The 20,013-nt window shown below is 37.1% G+C and overlaps 2 protein-coding genes across 3 annotated transcripts in view; one reads left to right on the forward strand and one right to left on the reverse strand.

Moving 5' to 3' along the window:
* kdelr3 (KDEL endoplasmic reticulum protein retention receptor 3) overlaps positions 1–20,013 on the forward strand; it is a 44,446-nt gene that overhangs the window by 18,003 nt on the left and 6,430 nt on the right. Inside the window, exons 2-3 of the mRNA XM_058768894.1 lie at positions 8,033–8,121; positions 9,833–9,984. Coding sequence (XP_058624877.1) covers positions 9,915–9,984 — 70 coding nt within the window. The 5' untranslated portion in view covers positions 8,033–8,121; positions 9,833–9,914. The remainder of the gene's footprint in view (positions 1–8,032; positions 8,122–9,832; positions 9,985–20,013) is intronic.
* kcnj4 (potassium inwardly rectifying channel subfamily J member 4) lies at positions 3,323–12,174 on the reverse strand. 2 transcript variants are annotated; one of them, XM_058768885.1, is made up of 3 exons: positions 11,772–12,174; positions 8,390–8,557; positions 3,323–4,837 (listed from the first exon to the last, which is right to left on the reverse strand). In XM_058768885.1, exons 2-3 carry the CDS (start codon positions 8,410–8,412, stop codon positions 3,352–3,354), a joined length of 1,509 nt encoding a protein of 502 aa, XP_058624868.1. In that variant the 5' UTR covers positions 8,413–8,557; positions 11,772–12,174; the 3' UTR covers positions 3,323–3,351. The 2 variants fall into 2 exon arrangements, with proteins under 2 accessions (XP_058624868.1, XP_058624869.1); XM_058768886.1 differs by lacking the exon at positions 8,390–8,557.

Raw genomic sequence — 20,013 nt, forward strand, 5'->3', positions numbered from 1 at the left:
TGTAGAAAGCATCAGTGAGCAGCAGAGGGCGCTGTGTGTCGGTTTTGTGTGTTTTGTGTGTAAAATGTTAGTGCATTGCTCCATCCGCCGGTGAGATGAGAGAATTGCAAGTGAAATGTTTATCTGATGTTCAGACTAAATCTGTATCGTTCAGTCCTTTTGTAAATAACTTCTAAATTTAGTGAACAGCTGTGCAGTTGTATTCAGTCATTTCCCCCCAGTCTGTTTCAGGAATCAAGTTTTAGTCAAATGATTTACTGAAGCATGGAGGTCATGTGATTAGCGATGAGAGGTCATGTAGCGCTAGTCTGTGATTTACCTCACTGCTCGTGTGTTTAATATGGGCTTAGACATCCAAACATAGTGCAGTAGAAAGATTTATTTCAGTATCACATTAGAAGGTGCAACACAACAAGATAAAGTGCATTTCAGGAGTTTCGACGCTTTCAAGTAAAGTTTCTCCATCAGAACATCGTCTGGAAGATTTTCAAACGGGAAGACGCGTAAAACCAGCTGAGAGAAGATTCCCATCATGCAGCAGCTTTATATTTACACACATCAGATTCGCCCAGAACCATCCTGAGACGAGCACAATCGGAGAAAAGTCTGGGGAAACCAGTGATGAACATAAAAAATGAACATTGCTATTGATCTCTAGTTTATACATAAAAGACTGGAGCATTTATAACTCACTACATCAGCTTATCTATCACCGTGTCCATCTGTCCGGGATTCACAGTACAGTTCAAGAGTGAAAGTGCTTTTTCCACAAACACACATCAACATATCACACAATCGCCAAACGGCTCGACTGCATTAAACCTCATTCCCTTTTAAACGCTGGACGAGTCCAACACAAAACCATACGACAACATTATAATGATGTGCAACACGCTTAACATGTCAAATAAAACAAGAAAACACCCAGAATCAGCTGGTCGAGTTTGCATTATTGTACAGAAGCCTGTTTCCAGCACAGAATGAAAAATAAAAAAGGTAGTTGTGACTTATCTCTCAATTCAGACTAGTTTTTAAGTATGAATTGGGAGATATAAACTCAGAATTACGAGAAAAAGTGAATTGTGAGATTTAAACTCAGAGAGATATAAAATAAGTATTACTAGAAAAAAGTCTCAGAATTGCGAGGAAAAAACGTGAATTGTGTGATTTAAATTCAGAATTTGGAGAAGAACAGTTGATGTAGATATACTTGCGAGGGCAAAAAAAAAAAAAGTCAGAATTAAAAATTTTTACTGCAATTTTGACTTTTTTTCCTCATGACTGCAAGAAACAAAGTCTGAATTGTGAAAAGTCGCAATTACCTTCTTTTTTTAAATTTTTTTTTATTCCATAGCATAAATGAGCTTCCATAGTTTTCAGATGCATATTTTTAGAATATTAAATCATGATTTCTCTAATTCATGAAAAACTTAAAACTAGAAAGCTCTCATTACTTTGAACATAAATTCACAACAATATTTGATGAACTGTTGAGATTCTTTCACCAGGATGGAAATGAATTTCCGACACTATTCACAGCTTTCGTCTTTCCATCCCTTCAAACATTCAAAGAAATGACAGAGCTGGGAAAAAGAAAAAAGAAATCTACTCAAAACGAATTTGACATAAAACTAACTAATGTTGCTTTTGCATTCAAGTTTTCAAAACCAGTCTTTTTGTTGAACTCACAGTTATAATTTGGAGACTATTAAAGGTAGTTCTGGTGGTTTAATCTACACATGACCTGCACACATATATCAGTCAGTTTATTGCACTGTTGTGATCTGGTGAACTCTTAGTATTTTGTGTTAATCAACATTAATGAAGCACATGGATCCATTTTCCATTTTGTCTGAAGACGTGAACAGGATCTGACAGTTTATGTCATATTTACAGTAACAGTACACATGAACAGAGAGAAACATCAGTCCGTCCTGAGCTCGACTCCTTTGGTGGCATTATTTGTGCTTCACTTGTTTCAGTCGTCTTGACATTAGTCTTATTTCCAATCGTCATCTCCACTGAGGATGCGTTTAAGCTCTGCTGGAAGCCTCATCAATGACCATTTATGTGGCATGACATGAGGTCATAACCTTTAGGGTCACATGCTCCTCGAGGCTAAACACACCCACTTCCTCCTTTGGGAAGACTGCGATGAGCAAAGTACAAAACCAATGCAGGCAAGGCGATGTATTTATATATAAATAATAGATGGATATATTTATTGATATAAATATAGTCAGTTAATCTAAATTAATATACATTTATTTAAATACATGTATTATTTATATACAAATGTATTACTTATATTACGTATATTTATTTATTTATACAAGTAAGTTATTTGGACTTATTATATTTATATAATACACTTATATAAGTGAATACATTTGTGACCCTGGACCACAAAACCAATCATAAGGGTCTTTTTTTATTATTATTTAGATTTATGCATCATCCAGTGTAAATAAGCTTTCCATTGATGTATGGTTTGTTAGGATCGGACAATATTTGACCGAGATACAACTATTTGAAAATGAAAATGTGGAATCTGAGGGTGCAAAAAAAAATCATAATATTGAGGAAATCGCCTTTAAAGTTATTAGTCATGCATATTACTAACCAAACATGAAGTTTTGATATATTTACATTAGGAAATTTAGAAAATATATTCATGGAATATGACCTTTACTTAATATACTAATGATTTTTGGCATAAAAGAAAAATTGATAATTTTGACCCATACAATGTATTTTTGACTATTGCTACAAATATACCCCAGCAATTTAAGACTGGTTTTATGGTCAAGGGTCACATTTAAGATGTATTGATTTATATAAACGTGTGTGTGTGTGTGTGTGTGTGTGTGTGTGTGTATATATATATATATATATATACATATATATATATATATATATATATATATATGTATGTATTTTTATAAATTAATTTAAATAATGCATTTTATGTAACTGAATACATTTATTGTTTATATACAAATTTATTACTGATAAGTTATTGCTATTTAAGCAAATAAATATTCAAATGTGCAATATTTATATAATACATTTATATATAATTAATGTATTTTATATTATAATATTATGTAAATAATACATTTGAATAAATAATTTACTTGTATAAATACTTATATCAGTGAATATTTATATACAAATAACAAATGTATTTGTACAAATGTATTTAAATATTTATAAACATAACTTTCTACATTTATATTTAAGTAAATTATTCAATATTTAAATAAAACATTTCTATGAATTTATACATTATATATTTATTTATATAAATTAATTGCGTTACTTAAGTGTAATATATTTGAATATATTACGTCATATCTCGGATTCGCTCTTATAAGTCATGGGGTCGAGTGGTATGGCAGTCTGCAGAATGTCAAACTCGATCTGATTGTCCATGTCTAATACGCAGAGCATGTTGTTTCCGGAGGTCATGGTGGCCGAATCCTGGAACATTTTCTGGAAGTCTGTGGGAGCGACGGTCAGCTGGTCGTGCGGCCGCTCCTCCTCGTCCTCTCCGCAGCACAGCGCCACCTCGTTCTCGTAGCAGAAGGCGCTGGGCGAGTGCGGCGGGAGGAGCGTCTGCGCCCGGCTGCGGCTGTCCGGCGTCACGGAGCGGGACGACCCAGACGAACGGCGCCCGGTCAGTTCACTCAGCTCCTTAGCGCTGCAGGCGGGCGTCGAGGGAACTTCGTAGGTCTTGTGGAAATGCGCGTAATCGACCTGGTAGCGGTCACGGTCCTCGAAGATGACCGGCTCGAAGCGGTGACCCCACAGGATCTCGCGGGAAAGGTACGAGCTACGCGTTTGCGTGGTCATTGCCGTCGCTTCCACCATTCCTTCCAGGATCACTACGATCTCGAAATCATCCGATTCGAGATCCGCCCGGCTCATTCTCCAAAGCGGCGAGTCCTCGTCGATTTCGTGCACGATTACTAGAGGCGACACCAGGAATAGGCGGTCTGTACCTTCGTCGTAGCCCACGTTCAAATCCATCTGTTCCAGCGGGATGAACTCGCCCTCCGCCGTCACGTAGGGTCGGATGAGCTGCGCACGAACGTGGGCTTCAACGATGTGGCTTCGCCGAAGGTTCCCAACGCGCCACATTAAGCACAGCTTCCCGTCGCGCAATGCAATCACCGCATTATGCGAAAACAGCAAGGTTTGGTTTCGCTTCTTCGGACGCGCCATTTTGGCCATGATGGTGCCAATCATGAATGAGTCAATGATGCATCCAACAATCGATTGCACCACCACCGTTATGATCGCTACGGGACACTCTTCAGTCACGCAGCGCCAGCCGTAACCGATCGTGGTTTGGGTCTCGATTGAGAACAGGAATGCCCCAACGAAACCCTCGACGTGCAGCAAACACGGTTTCCACGGCTTTCCGCTGCTCCCGCGATCTTTATCGAAGTCCCCGTGCGCTAAAGACGCGCTGTAGAAGATCAAGCCAAACACGAGCCAGGAGAACAAGAAGGTGGAGCAGAAGATCATCAGCAGGTACCGCCAGCGGATGTCTACGCACGTCGTGAAGATGTCCGCCAGGTACCGCCGCGGCTTGTCATCCAAGTTGGCGAAGACCACGTTGCACTGGCCGTTCTTCTTGACGAAGCGGCTCCGCAGCTGGCCGCGGCCAGACGTGGAGATCTTCCCGTTGTAGCCGGCCCTCATCACTGCTGATGCCGTGCTTGGGCCCGCCTCTCCTCCGGGGGAGTGAAGTCGTCCGGAGCCGTGGCCGTTGTGGAGGCCGAGGGTGGAGATCTTCAGTCCCTCCTCATCAGGAGACACAATGCTGTACCTGAGAGGGACAACAGAAGAGTTTGTGGTCAGAAAACGGATCTTCAGAGAGCTTTATTTTATTTATTTTTTTTACACCTGAATTGAATGAACATTGAACTGAATAATTATAGTTATTAATCTTTTGAATTCGCTTTTTTCAGTTTTAATTTTTTAAATTTTTACTATTTGTTATTTTTTTTCTGTTTTAGTTTTAATATCGTGAATAAGCTTTTATTTATATATTTTCAGTTTTCATTTTAATTTCAGTTCCGTTTTTATTAGGGCTGTCAAGCGATTAAAACATTTAATTGCGATTAATCGCATGATTATCATGAGTTAACTCGTGAGTAATCGCACCAATTTATCTGTTCTAAATGTACTTTAAATTAATACTTTTCAAGTTTGCAATACTCTAATCAACATGGGCATGGACAAATAAGGATGCTTTATGCAAATGTATGTTTATTAGGGAAACCATAGTCAATGTAGATCATGAAGTCATAAATGTTCTTCAAAGAACTTGTTCATGTCTACTAGATGCATGAAGAAAGGCTTTCCTGTAGCTCAAATAGTAGAGCATAGCACTAGCATCGCTAAGATCATGGGTCCGATTCCCAGGGAAAGCAAGAGCTGATAAAATGTAAAAACTGTAACTTGAATGCAATGTAAGTCGCTTTGGATAAAAGCGTCTGCTAAATGCATAAATGTAAATGTAAATGTAAAAAAGAAAGAACATAGAAATACCAGGTTTCCATTACATCTTTATTTGCACTGAGCAATTTACTGTTTTGCACAACAGGGTAGCTCACTTCTTCTGAGCATGCAAAATGTACATTTATTATTACATTTGTTAATTTTTTTTGTAATTTCATGTGCTTTTATCTTTTCTTTAATATTACTATTGAGAACAATGCATTTGTACTATAGTTTTATTTTTTTATTTATAAAAACTAATATATAGTTATTTATATTTTGAATCAGATTTTCAGTTTTGTATTAATTTTAGTTAAATTTTTATTAATTTCACATGCTTTTGTTTTTAGTTTTAAATATTACTATTTAGTTTATTTCAGTTGTAATTTTAGGTTTTTTAAAACTAATAACGTTATTTTGAATTGGCTTTTATTTGTCTATTTTCAGTTTTTGTTTTAATTCTCAAATTTTCAAGTTATTTTATTCGGGTATGTTTTATTTTAGTCTATTTCAGGTATTCAGGTATAGTTATATGAATAGTTATAGATAGCTAATAATCATGAACTGAATTGAATGAGCTTTGAAATTTACTGATCTGATTGACACTAATGTTTTCTGATTAATATTGCTACACTGTTATTTGCTTTTTATTTCTGCGAAGCTGCTTTGAAACTATCTGTATTGTATAAAGCACCATATAAATAACTAAATGTGTGAAATGTGAGTTTTTGGAGCTGCAGGAGGACAGGTGAAGCGCTGTAATCTGATTGGAGCGTTTGTTCTTTCCAGTGACCGCTCTAAAGGACACACACTCACTCCAGATAAACCATGAGTCACTAATGCGTCTCTCTGCAGAAACACACTGACGGATCCTCCTGATGAACCTCCCAAACCTTTACTGAAGGTTCTGTCGGTGGGATCAGGACTGTCTGTTTCTCCATAGTTTCCCTGTCCTTCCCTTCAGATTTTTGTGTGTGAAGGTATGAGGGCCTCAGGTGTGCGTTACCTGCCCCTCATCTGGGATTATGAGGGAAGGCCAGTCATTTAGCCATATCAGGATTGCGGTCAGTGAAGGTTTAGGGATTATAACCTGAGCCCTATCTCTCTCTCACACACACACACACACTAATAAGCAAATAAATAAACAGTCTGCCAGTGTTACTGGCTCTCAATCATCTGCTGATGTTTGGTGGAGCACACGAGTGACAGTAAATGTGTCTGAGCCAGTGAAACTTCACATGAAACAGTATTTTCAATAATTACTATTACTGTGTCTAGTTTACTAAACAAAAAAAAAAGTGTAAAAATCTGGTTGTTGAACAAAACTGTTAAAATTTTGGCATGAAGTTTGTTATTTTAAGCTTTTTCTTAACCTCAAAAAAAGTAAAATGTTTTACAAGTTAAATATCCAAATGGGAGGTTATCTAGTTAAAGGTGCACAAATTTGGTTCAAAATTCTTGTCTGATTTTGTTTTCATGTTAAAGGTTTTTACAGAGGGAATTTGGATTTTTTTCTTTTTATCATTCCATAAATCAGAAAATACTGTTAACCGTCAGAAAAAAATACATTTTCGCCACGTTTTTAGCAATCAGCTGTTATATAAATCAGTGTGAATTATATATGAACAACTCCTTCAGTGAAAGCCTTTAGAATATAGATAGGAATAAGACTGTAAAGTTTGGTGTATGTATGTGCTGCTGAAGTAGAGAAACAAACTTAGTCAATAAAGAAATGCATTTCTTTACCATGTTTTTAGGAATAAAGCGTTATGTAAATCAGTGTGAATGATATATGAACAAATCCCTCAGTACAAACCTTCAGAATATAGACAGGAATAAAACTGTTATGTTTGGTGTATGTAAGTGTGGCTGAAGTGGAGAAACAAACTTTTAAAGGTATGTATTGAGATTGAAATCTACAGACGCAAATAGAAAAAGTACAATAAAACAAATACTTTAATGCGTATTTTGGATTTCCTTTCCACTAATCTAAAAGAAGACATGATATGGAAGCAAAATAGCCCATAGTCTTGCCTTAAATAGCAAGATGTTGTCCTCACTCGTCCTCTTTAATGGGTCTAAGATGGTCTTGTTCTAGAGAAGCAGCATTAAACACACATTATTTAACTCTGAGACTTCAGACTGATTCACAAACCAGCTGAGAAAATGACCACAAACTTTTGAGTTGAACCCTGTAGTTCTACATTTGGCAGCATTTTACCATTTATTCCACAGATTTAAAGACTTAAATGTATATTTAACCCAAAGAGGATCATTCTGTCATCATATACCGTCCCTTATGTCATTCCAAACCTGTATGACTTTCTTTCTAAACATTTGGAACCAAACAAACAACACTCGAACCCACTGACTTTCATTGTATGGACAAAAAACTCTCAAAATATCATCTACTGTGTTCCAAATTAGAAAAAGTCATAAGGTTTGAACGACTTGAGTAAATGATGACAATGATATTGTTTCTGTGAACTGTGTTTAATAAAATTATTTCATTACTCCTCAGGTGTGTGGTGTTTACAGTAATGGAAGAACCAAAGACTTCAGTAAACGGACATGAACACCATCAGATGTTCACAGGACTCTTGCTGATGGGTAAAACCTCTTTATGATTTATTATTTGATATTTGTCATGTACCTCTGTCTTTACTTGTATTTGTTACTTGTGTATCATTGCAGCTTTCGAGTCCAAGACAAATTACCTTGGAAAAAGGGAACTTTTAAACAGAACATAGTTCTAAGCTCTCAAAAAAGAGACACGTTACATCACATACTGATTCATCCAAATGAATTTTGTAATATTAGAAATAAGCAAAATATTTTGACCCTTAAACATGAATGCTCCCACACATTCTGCTCTTACCTGTTGGCTCTGTTGGTTCCCATGCTGTATTTGATCTTCAGCGTGTGTGTGTGTGTGTGTGTGCGTGTGTGCTGCGTTCTTCAGTGACACGACAGAACAGTCTTCTCCGTTTACCCGGAAAGATTGGGTATCGGCATCCTTACACACCTGGATCTACTTTGTCACACACTGCAGACAGAGAAACAGAGAAGCGCTAGTCGTGATGTGATGCTGAAAGTTCAGGCTGATGTGATGTGGACACAAACTATATTTGTGTTCTGGTTTGGATGCTGTGATCTGGGTCAAAGCAGCTGTTAAAATAGCCCTCTCACACAAACACACACATACACACACGGAGAGAGATGTAGGCTAACAACCGTCACTGATTTGCATGTTCTCTAAATGTCCAGCTCTATATTTAGACTTATATTTTTAGATTCAAATGTATAACATTTATGTTTAGATATAAAATGGCTCCAAAGAGTATTTAAACATTTCATTTGAACGTCTGTACATTTAAATGATAGAATATGTGGCATTTATTGTAGAAAATAAAAAAATAATAATTAGCTTCTGTTGATATAATGTTGATCTTTACATTAACTTAATATTGGGTGTAAAGTTAAGCTGAAATGTCTGTATTGATAAGTACATTTCAATACAGTCCAAAGCTTTGCATAGGACTGGATAAGGAGATTAAATGTTCAAATGAACTGTTATTTAATGTGTTTTTAGAGAAGGGAAAGACCTGTTAGTATGTAATGCTGCTGTGTTTGAAATTTAAAAGAGTTTCTGTAAGGTTGAGTTAAAGTTTTATCCATTGTGTTGAAGAGTAGAGCTAATGTGGCAAGTGATCTCTTACTTATCGCTCCAATTTGCATGCTAAAATTTGGCATGTGCTATATTAGGTGTTGATTTAAACTGAAATAGATCAGATTAATTGGTTCCAAGGCCAACAGTTCATTTGAGTGAATTCTGTTGAAACGATTTGTACGCTTCCCATTTTTAGAGAGTACTTGTTCAGGTTGTTTATTGTGTATTTTATATTGTGTTTACTGTCATTTCATGACACTGTAAATGACAGTGAAGTGATCTGATTATGTCTGAAGGGCAGTTGTCTGTGTTACATGATCATGGTCTCATTACAGACATCAATCATACACACACACCTCCTCTAAGCTACTGTTTGAAAAGATTAGTATGTCTTGTGATGAACAGTCAATTTAAATGACATATTAAATAGTTTGAGGAGAGAGTGGGATTGTTGGAGATGCAGACGTCAACGAGACAGACGCATGTGACTCAATAACTGCTCTTTACAATGAAAATGGACTTAACCTTTGTTACACAACATGAACACACACACTTAATCCTTGATTGTGTGTGTGTGTGAAGGAGACCTTTCTTTCTTAATTCCTAATCCAATGATATCTGAATAATCTCTTCATCTCTCATTTTTAACAGTGATATGAAGCAGATCCAGAGAAATGAGCCCTGAGGATCCTGTGCTGTAATCTGAGACGTCCGTCCGTCTGTCCATGTGTGTATGTGTGTGTGTGTGTGTGTGTGTGGGATTAATACAACAGCACACACATGTACACACACACTGACAGAAGGTGAGTCCAGACTCAACCAGATTTAATCTGATATATTTATTATTCTTTAGATAAATGATGAAGCGCTTAATGTGCTTCACTAAGAATATGTCAGAAGAACATGAAGAAATCATGATTTTGTGCATAGGTTCAAATTTTAGGACACATTTCCTCATATCTGATGTCATTCATTAGATCAAGTGTCTGTTTCTCAAAGGCTGCAGGATCTTTCTCTTCAGTAACAGCTGGTGTTTTGTTGATGTTTACATCTCTGCACTTGGCAGACACTTTTATCTATAGTGACTTATATTGCTTTCAAGGTATGCATTTAATCACTTCATCTGTGGGAATTGAACCCATGATCTTTTTGGCATTGATGGCGCTGTGATCCATTATTTGTAGTTCCACATATTAACTCGTATTAACATAATCCACCAATGACAAACTTGCACAATACCAATGTCAACTTAAACCTCTATTGTTATAGCATTTCAAACCAACTACCTTCTGACTATATATTTAGTTTTACATGTTTCTTTACAATAAATGATACTAATGACGTAAGTGTGATTTAGGTATTCAGATATTTTTTGTGGCCGTTTGGTACATTGGTATTGTATGTTTTGGGTAAGACTTTTTGCTCACAATTTTGACAGTTTGAACCAAATTTGTACTCTTTCTTAATTTGCAGAAAAGTGTTGTGCTTGTTATTGGATTATATCACAAAAATGCTGTCATACTTTCACATATACCATGATACTGAATAATTAACATATTTATATAACGCTGGATTTTACAGGCAGTGTAGGCTATGTAAATGGTACGGTATTTAGTGTGTCCAAACTATAACTATAGTTAAAACCGTGGTACGTTTCTGTAAGCGTGGAAACATTTTGTTTTTGGCAGTGCATTAAGTGCATTAAGCTCTTATTGATCAGGCGAATCAAATGAAGTCACGCGGCAGATTCTCTGGCACATTAAGCGCTTTCCACTGGAAACTGGCCGAGACACGCGCCCGCGCTGAAAACGAACCGCGCCACAGAACTCCAGTTTCCCGCGCTTGCAGTTTAAACAGCTTTGTCGGTTATTACTAAAGTGTTCTGTAGTAAACAGAGTGTAAAACTCATCAGAAAACTTATAATTACTTCGAACTGACTGCAGGGGTTTCATCATGCAGCAGATGTTCGCCTCAAATCTGCGGGATTGAGACTGTGACATAAAATATGACGCGCAGGTACGTTTCCGCGCGCGCGGTAAATCCGGTAAAGCTCCAGATGCGGCGCGCGATCAGTGCGTGATCTCAAACAGAGAATAATCTCTTTTCATTACAACATCCAAGTTTCTTTTCTCTGTTTCAGCCGCATTTATCCTCCCCTCACCAGCCCATCCGCAATCGATTTGATATGTACGTCAGTCCTTTGAACGTGCATATTGTCATATTATATCACAAATGAAAGTTATAAATTATAGCCTAGTTAATTTAATAAATTTAAAACGGACATCAATTGGGCTATAAATTATAACATTAATCTGTGTTTCTACATGACTCCTATTTATAATAATAGGCATAATAATAATAAGTATTATTATTATTATTGCCATATTAGCATGTTGTCGTAAATTACACAGAATGTTTGACCATATAATATAGGTCCAATTTTACACTAGCGACATTGTCATCCTAATGCCAGTATAATAATTCCTCATAAATGTTGTATGGAAATAAACAAGGAATAAAACTTTAACAGCGATTCAGACATTTGTATAATCAGACAAACTTACTACACACATGAAGAAGAATTGCTCACCTTATAAAAGCAAATATCTGATCTGTAAACGTTTTTCCCGTAAATGTGTCTTGTCCTCGCAGTCACTTGGTGTTTTGGCGGTAAGCGCGGACTCCGTTCGCTCGTCCTGTTTTCTTTCTCTCGCTCTTTTTTTTTCTATTTATTTATTTTATTTTTTTTTTCTATTCTCCGAACACACCCATCTTTATCACGACATTACCAGCGGCGCGTTTTTGTAATTCATGTTTTCTTGTAGTTTTCGCAGGTTAATCCCTCCGGTCTCTCCGCTTTGACTTCACTCACGCGGTAATCTCCGAGCGCGCGCGCGCTCTCCTCCTCATCCTTCGCGGTCTCGCGCTCATGTGGGTGACCGGCGGATAACGGAGGAGGAGGAGGAGAAAGATGTGAGCCTGTCACTGCGATTATATTCACTTCAGATTGATGTCAAGTGAAATTCAGTCCAAATTAGTCCAGACGTGATGGATATCAGAAGGCGCTCTTGTGTTCACGACATTGATGAGTTGTCTCGACTGAATTATCTTTGTTTTTCCTTCTTTCTGTGGGATAACAGAATTTTAATCTTTTTCATTTTCTTCAGCGTCACAGATTTTCTGCTGTTCTTAGAGGGAATGTCTCTTCCTCCTCTTGTCAAAATATTTTAGTGTCCGAACTCAAATGTTCTCCCGCATCTCTTTCTGTCTCCTCTGGGTAACATGTTCATGCTCTGGGTGTTCATAATTCTCTGAACATTGATTCAAATTCAGAAAGAATATGACCAAAACGAGGTATTCTGCTTAATCTAAACCGTTTAGAACTCATATTCGAGTTTTCACCCCAATAGGCTACAATAGCAGAACATTTTAGGTTTCCAAAAGCACCATTCAGTGGACAGTTCTTAAAATAACCGTTTCTAGAACATTTAACTTATTTTAAGAACCTTATTCACTATACAGAACCAATGGAAAGATTCCACGGATGTTAAAGGAACCATCGTTGCCAATAAATAGCCTAACCTATTTTTAACATCTTGAGGAGACTAAAAAAATACATCTACAGAAATGAGAAATTCCAGTGTATCTGCAGTGTATCAGTATTTGCAGGTTTACCACAACTTTCAACCATGAACGTCTGTGTGAACGCTGGTTTTATGACCTCTGATCTGTGTTTCTGTCCTCATTATTTCGTTTTAGAGATTTTAAGAGCGGCCACTGCATGGTTTCTATGGAGACGCGCGGTTGTTGTGCGAGCTCTTATTTTCGGCGGTGGAGGCCTGCATGAGGAGGTGGGGAAATCTGAACATATGACAGCCGTGGAGTGACAGTAGGAGTGTGTGTGGGAGAAAACACCGAGAGAGAGACGAGCTGAGACGAGAGGAGGAGTGAGGCAGGATCCTGTTAGGCCATTATGATGGAAAGAAGCCGTATTTAACATGAAGAAAGAACAAATAATGCTATTGTTGTATTAATGCACAATTCACCATCTAAGCAAGTTTAATCCATACACACACACACACACACACACACACACACATATATATATATATATATATATATATATATATACATATATATGTGTGTGTGTGTGTGTGTGTGTATATATATATATATATATATATATATACAGTGAGGAAAATAAGTATTTGAACACCCTGCTATTTTGCAAGTTCTCCCACTTAGAAATCATGGAGGGGTCTGAAATTGTCATCGTAGGTGCATGTCCACTGTGAGAGACATAATCTAAAAAAAAATCCAGAAATCACAATGTATGATTTTTAACTATTTATTTGTATGATACAGCTGCAAATAAGTATTTGAACACCTGTCTATCAGCTAGAATTCTGACCTCAAAGACCTGTTAGTCTGCCTTTAAAATGTCCACCTCCACTCCATTTATTATCCTAAATTAGATGGACCTGTTTGAGGTCGTTAGCTGCATAAAGACACCTGTCCACCCCATACAATCAGTAAGAATCCAACTACTAACATGGCCAAGACCAAAGAGCTGTCCAAAGACACTAGAGACAAAATTGTACACCTCCACAAGGCTGGAAAGGGCTACGGGAAATTGCCAAGCAGCTTGGTGAAAAAGGTCCACTGTTGGAGCAATCATTAGAAAATGGAAGAAGCTAAACATGACTGTCAATCTCCCTCGGACTGGGGCTCCATGCAAGATCTCACCTCGTGGGGTCTCAATGATCCTAAGAAAGGTGAGAAATCAGCCCAGAACTACACGGGAGGAGCTGGTCAATGACCTGAAAAGAGCTGGGACCACCGCTTCCAAGGTTACTGTTGGTAATACACTAAGACGTCATGGTTTGAAATCATGCATGGCACGGAAGGTTCCCCTGCTTAAACCAGCACATGTCCAGGCCCGACTTAAGTTTGCCAATGACCATTTGGATGATCCAGAGGAGTCATGGGAGAAAGTCATGTGGTCAGATGAGACCAAAATAGAACTTTTGGTCATAATTCCACTAAACGTGTTTGGAGGAAGAAGAATGATGAGTACCATCCCAAGAACACCATCCCTACTGTGAAGCATGGGGTGGTAGCATCATGCTTTGGGGTGTTTTTCTGCACATGGGACAGGGCGACTGCACTGTATTAAGGAGAGGATGACCGGGGCCATGTATTGCGAGATTTTGGGGAACAACCTCCTTCCCTCAGTTAGAGCATTGAAGATGGGTCGAGGCTGGGTCTTCCAACATGACAATGACCCGAAGCACACAGCCAGGATAACCAAGGAGTGGCTCTGTAAGAAGCATATCAAGGTTCTGGCGTGGCCTAGCCAGTCTCAGACCTAAACCCAATAGAGAATCTTTGGAGGAGCTCAAACTCCGTGTTTCTCAGCGACAGGCCAGAAACCTGACTGATCTAGAGAAGATCTGTGTGGAGGAGTGGGCCAAAATCCCTCCTGCAGTGTGTGCAAACCTGGTGAAAAACTACAGGAAACGTTTGACCTCTGTAATTGCAAACAAAGGCTACTGTACCAAATATTAACATTGATTTTCTCAGGTGTTCAAATACTTATTTGCAGCTGTATCATACAAATAAATAGTTAAAAAAATCATACATTGTGATTTTCTGGATTTTTTTTTTAGATTATGTCTCTCACAGTGGACATGCACCTACGATGACAATTTCAGACCCCTCCATGATTTCTAAGTGGGAGAACTTGCAAAATAGCAGGGTGTTCAAATACTTATTTTCCTCACTGTATATCCAAAAGTATTGGGACACCCCCTTCTAATGAGCAGGTTTGTAATTTCCATGAGTACAAACCTTAATGTTAAAGCATATAATGATATTCAAGGTAAATGTGTGCTTCTAGTTTTATAGCAATAGTTTGGACAGGACCCTTTTCTATTCTAACATGACAATGCCTCTGTGTATAAGGCAAGGTTCAAAAAGAAATGATTGATTCAGTCAGTGTGGAAGAATTTGATTGGTCTGCAGAAAGCAAAGTCCCAATCCCAGCTGAACACCTCTGGTGTGACTTTAAATGCAGACCTTGAGCCAAAAGCTCATCACCAAAGAACAATGACTTGTAGCCTACATACACTATATGGACACCCCCTTCTTTGGAACAGAATAAAAAGGCACTTCCAAAGATTGAAACATAATTCATCTAGCCTATTTAAAAATTGAATTTCCATCTCTGCTGCATCAGTTTTGTAAGTGTCTAAAATGACTATACCCATATATACAAGTCATTTTTGTTCGGTGAACTTTCGCGGTCCAAATGCGGTCAGTTTGATAGGAACAGGGACGTGCAGAGAGTTCCTCAGGGGCAGGGGCTCAAATGTAAAAAAGGGGCAATATGAGGGGGGAAAAAATTACAGGTCAAAAGTTTGGATACATTACTATTTTATATTTTTGCAAGAAGTCACTTATAGTCATCAAGCATGCATTTATTTGATCAAAGTTTTACTTATTTACTTAATGCATTTTTTGCAATGCTGATTTATTAGCAATGTTGAAAACCTGTGATATTTTTTTCAGGATTCTTTGATGAATAAAAAGTTAAATAAGAACAGCATTTATTTAAAATATAACTTTTGTAACAATATAGCCTACACTACCGTTCAAAAGCTTGAGGTCAGTTTTTAAAAAAAAAAAATTTATATATAAAGTAATTAGTTTTTACTCAGCAAGGATTTGTTAAATTGATAGAAACAGTGATAAAGATTGACATTGTTAGAAAAAAATCTCTATTTTGAATAAATGCTGTTCTTTTTAACTTTTTATTTATCAATGAACCCCAAAAAAGTATCACAGATTCCAATAAAAAAATAAAAATAAAATTAAAAAATTAAGCAGCACAACTGTTTCCAACATTGATAATAAATCAGCATATTAGAATGATTTCTGAAGGACCATGCATTGAAGAATGGAGTAATGATGCTGAAAATTAAGCTTTGAATAACAGAAATAAATTATATTTTATTAAAATAGTATAAATTTATATTAAAATAGAATGCTGCATAATTATCAAAAATGGTAATATAATAAAGTCCATTCACGTCACCATTTCGCCAGCCTACACTTCACATAATAGGCCTGTAGGTGGCACTTGGGCTTAAATAACTATGAGAGTTTCATCAAATAGTAAACGGTGTAGGCCTATATCATACATAAATATAAGTGAATTGAATTACCATTAATGTGACTGATTACCTACTGATTACCATTAATGTGACTTTTAGCGCTGCACGGTTTTGTGCAGTGCTTTTAGCATACATTTTCCCAGCGATGTAATTTGATTTATGCCATGGTCTGTCTGAATACTCGATTCTGATTGGCTGGCAGGTGTTGATTAAATTCGTTGAACTGCACAGGTAGTTCCAGGTCAGTTTAATCACGTTCCATATTAATGCGCTTCCTATAAACATTGGTAACCATAGTAACATATAGTTACAGTTGAATAGTAATACAGACGAAAATAACCGTCATTTTTATCGTTCCGGTCAAATATTGCAGCGCAAATATTATTAACATCTTTAATATGTGAATGCTGGCAAATGACCATGGCATAAACGGGATAATCAACGGCCCCTTGATTTCAACGGCTAGCTGTGCATTCAACGATTTGAATGCACTTCGCGAGGCCTCCACGTCGTGCATTCAAATCGTTTAATGCACAGCTAGCCGCTGATTATCCCTTACTTATAAAATGAGACAAACCGCAGATCCAGATCGCTCCACAAATAAGCTCGTCTGTCCATGTAATTTTCAACTGATTTGTGAATAAGAATATAACCGCTCCACTTCACGTATTGTCCAATGAAATTTGAACTTCTTGTGCTAGATCATGATTGGTTGGTGTATTATACGTCAAACGGGCATTGATGAATTATGTAATATTCTAAAATATATAATATGTGGATCTTTAATTAAATCGACACACTAGCTTTGATTATCGATGAAAAATGTTTAAAATATTGTTTAGTTTATTTTTTTCCTTCCGTCGACCCATAGGCACTCACTGAAAGAACCATATATGGCTCGACAGCCTCGGTTTCCCGAACAGAATATCAGTCAAGCAAAATGCACGAAATAGCAACGCCTCAGATTGACAGATATGTAAAAATAAACAGGAATTTTCCGACTTTTGATGTTAATTAGAATTCAAATGCATTTTGTTTTATTTACCACAATATCATTGCTATTTGTCCGAGAGGGGCACTTTTGAATAATTTTGAAAAAGGGCAGGGACTCGAGCCCCCAAAGAGTGCCCCCCCAACCCCCCATTAAACTATGACAGAGATAGATTCACATCATATACTAAAAGTTTAATGAATCGTTCATATGTTTTGATGGGCTATAGACCTATATAGCATCCCGCCCAAGCAGAAGAGACGCTCAGACAGACAGACAGACAGACAGGTGATCCTCTCTCTGACTCAAACGGGACGCGACAAACCTCAATACCACACACACAGGGTCAATGGCGGTAGCACGAGGTCAGTGGGTGAAGGACGCAGGGGTCAGAAATAAGCTTAATGCAGTTTCACTCAAATATGAGAGAGAAAACCGAAGATGAAAGGAAAGGCGCGACGCTTAGACCTGTTTCATCTAATCATTTTCGCATCTGTCAATCATTCCTTCATAAATTCCGTTTGTTTCTATGAATATGAAGACAACCGTCAAATCACGTCTGCTCCTCAAACATGTCTTAAATTACCGTGAGAAAGACGGTGTCACAGCACAAGAGAAGAGAGTGACTGTTAGAGGCCAGACGTGTGTGTGTGTGTATTAATAGCCTGTAATCGCCTCTGGGCGTCCTGATAAATTCCCACGACCTCTGATGGACGCATTGTCTCTCCGTCTCTCAGTTTTCCAGGTTTTTCTCTCCCATTATCAACTCTCAGTCTGTCTGAATGAAGAACATGCTCTCTCTCTCTCTCTCTCTCTCTCTCTATCCCGTTTTTTTTCTCTCTTTCCACTGGTTCAGTGTCGCTCGCGTTGTGGCCCTTCACGCATTCGTGTGGAAACTCTCTCGTTTTCTGCCGTTTTGCACTATACTGCCGTGTTTCGCAGTTATGTAAGAAAAAACCTTAGCTAACTTCCTAATTTGATCGCGAATGGTTGACTGCTCCTCTGTCACACTGAGTTTACACGCAACACTCAACCCAACCCACTTAAATAGACCTGAATCGTTGAAAATGAACCCAGTTCTGTGACAAACGCTGTGAGTCGAGATCACAGATGAACAACACGCAGCGTCGCTTAATATGAAATAATGCCCACCCTGCTGAAGAAAAGGAAAAAAACAAAAAAACAATAGAAACCATCACAGAATTTGTAATGGTTTTACTGGTTATAATGGGAATTGTACTGGTTTTAATGGAAACTGTAGCCTGTTGGTCTCTGGTAAGAACTGGTCGCCTTCTATTGGTGGCTTGTTAAAACCACTCAATCCTAATGGACTAGAGAACGCACTACAGGCAGTGTTGGGTGTAATTAATTAAGTAATTAGTTACTGTAATTTAATTACTTTTCCCTTGAAAAAGTAAAGTAAGGGATTACTCTTATTTTTCTGTAATTTAATTACAGTTATTTCTTATGTAATTGAACTTAATACTGCATAGACTGAACATTTATACACAATACAATAGTGGATTTAACATCAAAATTTAAAGTCCTTCTCACTTTAAATACTTTGGTGAGTTAATAAGAATATTGGTAACACTTTAGTGCCCAATTCGCACTATTAACTTTGGTTATCAGCATGAATATTACTGGCATATTGGCTGGTTATTATTACTTAAAAAGCACATATTAATGTCTTATTCTGCAAAACTTTATTCTAAATCCTTAATCCCAATTCTTAATCTTAACAACTACTTTACTAAGTATTAATAAGCAGTAATTAGGAGTATTTTGAGGCAAAAGTCAATAGTTAGTAAATAGTGAGAATTGGACCCTAATCTAAATTGTGACTTATGTAGTTACTTGAAAGAATTAAAAGAACTGTTTCATGTCTATCCTTGTAGCATTAACTTGTCGAGGTTGATTTAGAAAGTAATTAGTAATTAAATACTTTTTGGAGAGAGTAATTTGTGCAGTAATCTAATTACACTGTTGAAGATGTAATTAGTAACTAGTAATTAATTACTTTTTTAGTGTAATTTACCCAACACTGACTACAGGAAACCATTTTTTAATGGTTTTAATGGTTAAAAGTTGATGGTTTGTAATGTTTGTAATGGCATTTGTAGTGGAAACCATTAGAATTTCTGTGATGGTTTCTATTGTTTTTTTGGGGTTATTTTCAGCAGGGCGTTACTTTTATCTCAAACAAGCATTAAATAGTAACTCTTCAGAATACCTTATCTTTAAAGTTGTTAGTTTTTAAATGAATCACAAATCAATAAGTCATTGTTAAATAGCCTAACTATCTGGAGTGTATGTGATTCTCTTCTGTTTGTGTACGTTTGTCGTGTTTTATATCATGTAAAGAATGTTTCGTGAATGTATTATGTGGTTTTAATCTGTCATCAGTAGGCTATTTGAGGGAGTTTTACTGTCCTCTAGAGGAAAATACTGGTACAGACACTCACAGAGTTCTGTATCGCTTTTTATTCATTATTTTGTTGCTCGTCTAATTATGTTTGTATTAAACTTGTTGATTGCTACATAATTTACTGTTACTGTGGCGCTTTTTTAAATTAAATACTTCAGTATTGCTATTTTTCCTCCACCTGAGCTTTTGTGATTTTTACTTTACATGATGCCACATTTTGCATTTATCACATTGAACT

Source organism: Onychostoma macrolepis, chromosome 03 (assembly GCF_012432095.1).
Source record: "Onychostoma macrolepis isolate SWU-2019 chromosome 03, ASM1243209v1, whole genome shotgun sequence".
Classification (NCBI taxonomy): domain Eukaryota; kingdom Metazoa; phylum Chordata; class Actinopteri; order Cypriniformes; family Cyprinidae; genus Onychostoma; species Onychostoma macrolepis.

What these genes read in the sequence shown, in the direction of transcription:
- kcnj4 (XM_058768885.1), bottom strand. Translation starts at nt 8,412, where the DNA reads ATGGGAACCAACAGAGCCAACAG. An exon ending in GGAACCAACAGAGCCAACAG is followed by an intron (nt 4,838 to 8,389) that starts GTAAGAGCAGAA and finishes TGTCCCTCTCAG; the next exon opens with GTACAGCATTGTGTCTCCTG.